Source organism: Mchenga conophoros, linkage group LG7, assembly GCF_057382185.1.
Source record: "Mchenga conophoros isolate Kocher_MC1m ecotype Shallow Benthic linkage group LG7, M_conophoros_male_GT1.1, whole genome shotgun sequence".
In the NCBI taxonomy this organism is placed as follows: Eukaryota; Metazoa; Chordata; class Actinopteri; order Cichliformes; family Cichlidae; genus Mchenga; species Mchenga conophoros.
In genome coordinates this window covers 25526939-25535661 of record NC_140532.1, presented here as the reverse complement: position 1 = coordinate 25535661, position 8723 = coordinate 25526939, and the positions used below count along the sequence as shown (strand labels likewise).

The 8723-nt window shown below is 38.8% G+C and overlaps 1 protein-coding gene across 1 annotated transcript; it reads left to right on the top strand.

Annotated features, from left to right (window-relative positions):
• The first annotated feature begins 898 nt into the window (after nucleotides 1-898).
• ftsj1 (FtsJ RNA 2'-O-methyltransferase 1) lies at nucleotides 899-8381 on the top strand. The gene is made up of 11 exons (XM_085283091.1): nucleotides 899-1001; nucleotides 1268-1405; nucleotides 1710-1779; nucleotides 2957-3077; nucleotides 3170-3248; nucleotides 3345-3397; nucleotides 3472-3525; nucleotides 4118-4220; nucleotides 4565-4648; nucleotides 6412-6515; nucleotides 7776-8381. The coding sequence occupies exons 2-11, from the start codon at nucleotides 1285-1287 to the stop codon at nucleotides 7947-7949; spliced, it is 963 nt and encodes a 320-aa protein (XP_085139217.1). The 5' UTR covers nucleotides 899-1001; nucleotides 1268-1284; the 3' UTR covers nucleotides 7950-8381.
• The last annotated feature ends 342 nt before the right edge of the window (nucleotides 8382-8723 follow it).

Sequence of the window (8723 nt, the reverse complement as noted above, 5' to 3'; positions counted from 1 at the left end):
GAACATCACAGCTTCTGTGCACCAGTCCGACACAGTACAGCAAACCAACCTGTTTATCCTGCATTAAACTGCACAGTATTTTCATGCAACCTTTCAATAATACAAAGTTACTAAGCTATACCTCAGTTTGTTTTGCAGGATGTTTCACAATATGAAACATCCTGCAAAACAATGTCATATACAGAGCAAATATCTTATTTTTAAAAATGAGGATTTACATGTTAGCTTTAAATTTCCCCCTCATCAAATCCCACTGGCTAGGCCTTAATTTTAAATACAACTTCTCTTCTTCCTATCCTGTCCTGACTTTCTTATCTTTTTCCACCTCTGAGTAAAGTTAAGTGTAGCAGCAGATACACCTTTAGCTAGCAGACACACTGTGTGAGAAACAAACAGTCTGTGTCTTTGTTGAGCTGACATAAACCTTACATTTGAAAATACTTACACTTACAAAATGTTACCCCCTTTGTACATGCTTCTCTTCTGTAGAGCTAGGTAGATGCTGAAGTACGCTAACCCCTGGTGATTGACACACCATTAGGACTATCTTTCATGTTTTACTGTGTTGGCTCAAATCGGTTTAATGTTTGAAGGCCCGCTGTGGCATGAAATTAAAAATCACTTCAAATATGTTAAACCGAAAGTAGTCTATTTTGAAAATGAAAGGAGTGGGAAGTACAGATATTTATGTGAAAATGTAGGAGGAAAAGTAACGTTTTCAGAAAAATAAATACTCAAGTACAATTTTCAGGTATCTATACTTTACTTAAGTACATTAACGAAATATTTGTACTTCGTTACTTCCCACCTCTGGCGACATAAGAGGATCAAGAAGCAAAATGATTGGCTAGTGACCTTAAATGATTCGACAATCCTACAGGAGGCAGTAATGCACTATCCTGGATGCGAATTGCCGTTAAACACCAAAGAAGAAGAAGAGGCGGAAGGACGAAAAGAAGAAGAGCCTTTTCACAGTCGACAACAGCAAAGCCCACGTGAAAGTAAGTGAGTCTGGATGTCGTGAACCAGTCTTTGTGTTTTTACGTGTTTTGTGTAGTATGAACTTGAATTTAATTCACACAAAGACGCTTACCTACCTTCAAACAACAAGGACGGACAGCCATGCAGCGGGTCTTCTCCTGTAGTAACCGAAATCCAAATGCAACAATACTCAAGAAATACAGCCTGTGTTATACAGACAGCTTCCATTATAGCGATAATAGCTCTAAAAGAATAGGGGCCATTGTGACTGTGTGTTTTCCTTCAGAGGGGTCATAGGTCAATATGGGTCGGTCCTCCAAAGACAAACGAGACATTTACTATCGACTGGCCAAAGAGGAGGGCTGGAGAGCGAGGAGCGCCTTCAAGCTGCTGCAGCTCGATCAAGAGTTCAACTTGTTCACAGGTGAGACCCATAGGTCACCTGAGAAAGACTTTTATCAATAGTTTAGTATATGTATAATATGTAGAAAAGGGGTTCTTTAGAAAACCCTGATGTGACTTTTTCATGATATAAAATGATTTAGTATTGAGATGTTTTGTCATGAGCTTATAGGGCATACATTCTTACAAACCTTCTAATGTGGCTAAATTAAAATAATTCTGTAAAGAATAGTGGGCCAAAATTTCTCCACAGTGACATGAAAAACTCACTGCCAGCCCTTGTACTATTGTGTCTGTTGATAAATGTCTGTTTTCTTCTTTTTTAGGTGTAAACAGAGCAGTGGATCTCTGTGCAGCCCCTGGAAGTTGGAGTCAGGTTCTCAGCCGGAAACTCAGGTAACATGTTACTTATTTTAATATGCCAACATATAGTGAACATATCCTAGCTGAGCAAAAATGATTTGCATGGCTGCAGTATATTACACTTTTATACAACAAATCTTTTTTTTTTAGAAATATACCATTAAAGAAATAACATGGGCCTTAGAGTTGAACTCTTATCCTATTCCTCTTTTTATAGCATATAAACTGCTGCAGGGGTGTATTCTCATATTTATATGGTGTTTTCACAACTGCGGTGTTTAATCCATTTCAATTGAACTCCCGGTTCATTTTCCTACCTGGTGCAGTTCATTTGTGCAAGTGTGAACACAGTATTCGTAATGAGATGTGAACCAAAACAACCCCACCAAGACAATTTGGAGGAGGTGGTCTCAGTACCATTACAAATAAACTCCAGAGCAGTTTGTTTATGTGTCAACCTGATCCAACTACGTCACGAGTTTGAGCTATAAAAAACCCCACCCCATAGCCATCCATGTATGCTTGTTTTCTCAGTGCAGAAAGGTACTATAGATGTGCAAAGGTCTGTACGGGCTAGCAACAAGCTCTGAAATGAAAGTAAATTCTGTGTTCTCCAATAAACCAGAACACAGCACCTTCTTCCTGTATTTACTTTTGTTGCACTTGCCCCAGACACATCTGGCTAATGAGCTGACTGAACATTCTCATGTGGTTTATAGTGACGCATTTTAGATCTTCCTCAGTATGAAAACAAACTAACCCACAGGAAAAAGCTACAAGTTTACAAACTCATCAACTGATTTGGATCAAATTAACAAACTATAGGTATGAAAACACCTATAGGATTAAAAAAGGTGTTGGAAATACCAGAATATCATGCTAAGAATAACACACCATCCTTATGCTGCTCTTGTTGTTTCTGCACCAAGTGACCCCTAGACTGGCATCAGCTGTGGTTGTCTTTAAATCTAATCTGAACACATTTATTAAGCTTTCAACGCCTAATCTCTGGGACTGTGGATGGAGGACAGTTTGTTGCTGTGATATTTTATGTAAATTGTGTGAATATGTGTTTAAATGAATTTTTTGGAGCTGCTTTATTTCTATTATAAAGTATTTGGATTATGATATGTGATATATTCATAAAATGTGTCTACTTACTAAAAAACTATTCTGTGCATTTTGTTTGTTTGATTGTTTTTATTAAAAGAGGGTGTGCGGAGAAAGCTGAAAAGGGTGAGAGCGGTGAGGAAGTGAAGATTGTGGCAGTGGACCTTCAGGCCATGGCTCCTCTGCCCGGAGTTACTCAAATCCAGGGAGACATCACCAAGGTAGGGACATAAGCACAATGATGTTAGTAATCACAGTAACTCAACTCGTAGGCGTGGAGGAGTGAAGACCTATGTCAATGTCTTTCTCCTAGGTGTCAACAGCTCAGGAAATAATTCGCCACTTTGAGGGTCACCCGGCCGACCTTGTAGTGTGTGACGGAGCTCCAGATGGTGAGAGGCTTGCTTTCTGTCTGACGTCGTTGGTTCTTAAGTCTCCTCTGTCCCCCTCTTGTTGTTCTTATTCTATTTCTTATGTTCTTTTCTTAGTAACTGGACTCCACGATGTGGATGAATACATCCAGGCTCAGCTCCTGTTAGCTGTGAGTACAGAGATGTGTTTGATTGCACTGTCAGATTTCTTGTGATGTCACGCTAACAGCTGTTTGTTTCTTAGGCTTTGAACATTACCACACATGTCCTGAAGCCTGGAGGAACGTTTGTGGCTAAGGTGAGCTCAGGATTTGTGGTAATTCATAAATGTACACTTATAACATTTGATGTTAAATAAATGAGTCCTGTCTGCCAGAGAGGTGACAGTCATTTAAAATCCATCCACCCATTCTCTTAAAGTCTCATGGACACTTCCCGTCCTTCTTTTCCTGCTGTCATTTATGACAGACGAACTGTCAAGCTATTGCCACAGCAGTAGTAGTGCTGTAATGCAACAATAGTGACAGAGTATTATATGTCAAATGTATATATCAAAAGTATTGTACATCAAATGTGAGCACTAAAGCATCCAAGGTCCCATGAAATTTTAAGTATAACATAAGTGCATAACTTTTTGGTTTACTTAACAAGAAGTAAAACTTAGCTAAACTAACCAAACCTTGGAACTCTTCAGGAGGCGGCACAATAATGTTGCACGCTAAAACTGAATTTGAAAAATATTTTCTACCTGGGTTTGGTTGGCTTTCTTACACAGCTGCGTAAAACCTTCCTTTTCCACCATCTGAATTAGCCCTGTTGTGGGTCCTGGGTTTCATGTCTCTTGTCAGATTGGCCTGTAATGACAGCCGGGCTTTTACTCTCTCTGACAGATTTTCAGAGGTAAAGATGTGACACTGCTGTACTCCCAGCTGAAGCTCTTCTTCGATGGTGTGACCTGCACCAAGCCTCGCAGCAGCAGGAACTCCAGCATCGGTGAGCCACCACAGTCATAACCCACTCGCATGGATCTAATAGAAGGAAAATCTCATCTCCATTTCATTTATTTATTTTATTATGAAATCCAAAGCAAAGAAATTTATATTTGCTGTGGATTTTATTACATGTTTCAGCAGCACTCACACACAGGCGGTGGGCTACACAAAATCTTATACTAATAATGAATGGCTGCCTGGTCTTATAAAATCGTTTGGAGATTCTCTCTGAGGAACTTTCTAATCCAGTATCCATTGTTTGATTTTACACACCCATTCCCATCTCAAACATTTGAATGACCTCTGTTGACATACTGCGTGAATGATCTGTCTTTCTGTGTACAGAGGCCTTCGTGGTCTGTCAGAATTACTCTCCTCCCAAAGGCTACATCCCCAACATGTCTAATCCTCTGCTGGATCACTCCTATGGTAATTATCAATCATTTAACCACATAAGTCTTTACTTTGCTATCTGAACTGGATCAGGAAACTGTACTTGGGTCAGAATTATCACCCTGTTCTATGTGTTCAAACTAGTCATTGAAAAAATGTAAACCAAGTCTAAATAATAGTTTTCTCATGTTTTCAACCATGTAGTTTTAGTTGCAAGACAATAAGTTGTCTTAAAATTTACAGACGTAAATTACTAAGTGTGTAACATACATTGTATTGCCAAAAGTATTAGTTCATTTGCCTTTACACACATATGAACTAGACTGACATCCTATTCTTAATCCATAGTGTTTAATATATTGGTGGGCAACCCTTTGCAGCTATCACAGCTTTTGACTCTTCTTGGAAAGTTTTCTACAATGTTTAGGAGTGTATTTATATTTTTAGAAGCACATTTGTGAGGTCAGACACTGATGTTGGATGAAAAAGGCCTGGCTCACAGTGTCCACTCTAATTCATCCTAAAGATGTTCTATTAGGTTGAGGTCAGAACTCAGTCAAATTGTTCTACACCAAACTCTTTCATCCATCCCTTTATGGACCTTGTTTTGTGCACTTGTGTACAGTCATGGTGCAACAGGAAAATACCATTCCCAAACTGTTTCCACAAAGTTGGGAGTATGAAATTGTCCAAAATGTCTTGGTATGCTGAAGCATTAAGAGTTTCTCTCATTGAAACAAATGGGCTGAGCCCAAGTCTTGAAAAACAACCCCACACCATAATCCCCCCTCTACTTTATACTTGGCACTCTGCAGTAAGAAAAGTACCGTTCCCATGGCAACCGCCAAACCCAGACTTCTCCATCAGATGGAGAAGTGTGATTTGTCACTTCAAGAGACACCTCTGCACTGATCCAGTGAGTCCAGTGATGACATGCATTGTGCTTGGTGATGTAAAGCTTGGGTGCAGCTGCTCAGACATGCAAACCCATTCCATGAAACACTATTCACTGTTTATGAACTAATCTGAAGGCTACATGACGTTTAGAGGTCTGTAGCAAAAGTTGGCGACCATTGCGTACTATGCACCTCAGTATCAGCTGACCCTGCTCTGTCATTTTACATGGCCACTACTTCATGGCTGTCCTTCCCAATCGTTTCCACTAGTTGGTATAACACCACTAACAGTTGACTGTGGAATATTTAGTAGTGAGGAAATTTCACCACTGGACTTCCATCCTATCATGTAACACGCTGGAATTCACTGAGCTCCTCAGAGCGAGACGTTCCTTCAAACATGTTTGTAGAAGCAGTCTGCATGCCTAGGAGCTTGATTTTATACACTTGTGACCATGGAGTTGGTTGGAACACTTGAATTAAATTATTTGGATGAGTGAGTGAATGCTTTTGGCAAAATAGTGTATGCTAACAATAATTTTGTGGCCACATTTGGTAATTCTTTTAAAAAATACCCTGTGGAGTTTTCTTGCACATAAGCAAAAGTTATATTTAGTAAGTTTTATTCAAAGCTAAAGTTTAAATACTACATTTTTTGCATCTGTAGGTCCTGCCACGTGTTTCTTTTTCCTTGCTTTTTCCTTTTTTCCTTGCTTGCACATTAAGCCAACACAAGCTAGATACCAAACCATGGTGTATTGCATGAACAGAACCTCAGACTGTGCAGCACTGCATTACACATCTTTTGCTTCTTCCTTTGAATGTTGAATTAACTTTTGCATAGTCTCTTTCTGCAGCATAAATTCACACCTATAAGTTTCTCTTCTGGTCTCTGTGCTTAAGATGTGGATTTTAACCAGTTAGAAGGTCCAAACCGTGTCATTGTCCCATTCCTGGCGTGTGGTGACCTCAGTGCCTTTGACTCTGACAGAACCTACCCTTTGCAGGTGAGCTGCTTTATCCTCTTGATCCTGATACAGAGTCAAACTTGCCAACCAAACTTAAAGTAGACATGAAACCGTATGTGTATAAAGGTTAATTTACACCATGGAGCCCTGCTCTCAAAAACTGACAGATATAACTCCGTCTGTGAAGCTGTATTTAAGATAGAAGTGCTTACAGATTTTATAACATGTTTAGCGCCATCTTGTGCCAGTACGGAACGTGTCATCACTGGTTGGTTCGGGCTAATAGACACATTAGTTTGTGTTAGCTAACTAGTGACAGAACTGATAAATCTGTGGAAAGCACTAAACTACACTAAAACTAAAAATCAGTCTAAAGGGGGAGGGGGGTCACTTTTGTGCTGTCTCTGGCTGCAACAATGAGTTTTATGTTAAAACTGAGGATATACTGTCCACTTTCACTCTGTTTCTTAAGCAATCAGTGGTTTGTTATTGTTTTGCTAGCTAATTGTGACATGGGGAAATCCAGCTGTTAGCTGTAATGTTCAGGTTTGTAAAGCACTTTATAAATGAGAACTGTGTGGAAGAGAGTGTGCTTGAGCCAGGTGACAGGTGGTTCACCAGCCCAACAAGCTGGAGTCAGAAGTTGATATTTCCTCCTCTGGCCGAGTGTACTGAGTGGGGAAATCAGCAGATGCAATAAGCTCTATTTTATGCAATAAAATCTCTTTTCTCAAGCACGCCCAGACAGTTTACAACATAGCAGCACGCTACATGCACATCACACCACAAACGTAACTATGTTTCTTACCGAAGCACGATCGGGAATCCCATCAGCACGTCTGCAGGGAAAGTAGGTCAATGTGTATACTGACAGAAGATGACATTAAACATGTTTTAAAAACTTACTTTTTTTAGCAGAGCTCCATGGTGTAAATTAGTCTTTATGTGTAGTGTTTCATGTCCACTTTAATTAATGTATTTTGAAAAAAATTTCTGTTTGAGTGTAATTTTTAATTAAACTTTTGTTTTTCTTGTGATGTCTTGGTTATCCCTTGCTTTATATTTTTTTCACTCTAATATGGAATGCATAATTATTCCAATATCTTAATACTGAATTTTAATGGTTTAGTAATAAATGAGTGAAATATAATAGGGGGTGCAGTTTTGCTTGACTCACCGTTCAAAAATAATCCTTATTTACCTACATACATAAATGCTGTTGAACAAATTGTCCAAAGAAATTAATGTATTTTTCTCTTTGCTGTCTTTGTGTCCTGGCTGTTTCTTGCCTTTCCTCAGCTTGATGCTGGTAAAGAGTACCAGTATACGCCCCCTGCTCAGCCACCCATACGTCCCCCATACCAGCAGGCCTGCCATCTCCGCAAAAAGAACCTGCTGTCCAGAGAGGATGCTCCATCAGTCTGTCCCACCCAGAGCCAAGATGAGCCAGAGCCAAACGCTGAATCAACCTGATCCAAATCAGTTATGCTCTTGGTGGTTTGAAGGAAAAAAAACAAACAAAAAAACAAAATCGGCCAACACCCAGATACGGTGGATAGTTACTATTAAAAGAACTCTTTCCTGACAGATGAGAAGATGGCTAACAGTTTAATTTCTATGAGGCCTGTAGTGGCATGTCTATCAACAAAGACACAGGAGGCTGTTTTGAATGTTTTTTCTAAGCAGAGATGTATGTTTTTATTGGTTTGTATTTTGATGCAAAATTCTTTGAAACAAATGTTTTTATCCATTACTTTTAAATTGAGAAAAATATTATTTTAAGCCAAACCAGGCACAGTCAATGTTATGTTATTTTTTCCATGACTAATAATTGTTCAGTTGTCACACTATAATAAAATTGTATTTAAAAAAAAAAAAAAGTGAAATAAAAGCACTCACTATGGTGATGTTTAGTATTTAATAATGCCACTCTTGCCAATAACCCCAAGGATTATCTACTTGGAACAGTAATAGTTTTAAAATATATACCTAATATAAACCGTAAGTCTCAACATGAGACTTACGGATGGTATTTTTAACTCACTGCTCCGCATTTATACTGGTGCAGTTTTTACTTATTATATATTTTTTTTTAAAAACACGAGACATTTTTTCAGGATCATAAAAATAGATCAATATATGGTTGACTGATATTATTGGCAGTGCCAGAAGTATACATAAAGGCTGTCAAAAATCATTTTATGCAAAGAGAAACTACCAGTTGTAGTCGGTCACGATCACTAATGA

Bases quoted from the DNA above. Each gene is read 5' to 3' on its own strand.
- ftsj1 (XM_085283091.1), top strand. From the start codon at position 1,285: ATGGGTCGGTCCTCCAAAGACAAACGAGACATTTACTATCGACTGGCC. The intron at 1,780-2,956 runs GTAACATGTTAC...TTTTATTAAAAG, and splicing joins GTTCTCAGCCGGAAACTCAG to AGGGTGTGCGGAGAAAGCTG. The intron at 6,516-7,775 runs GTGAGCTGCTTT...GCCTTTCCTCAG, and splicing joins ACAGAACCTACCCTTTGCAG to CTTGATGCTGGTAAAGAGTA.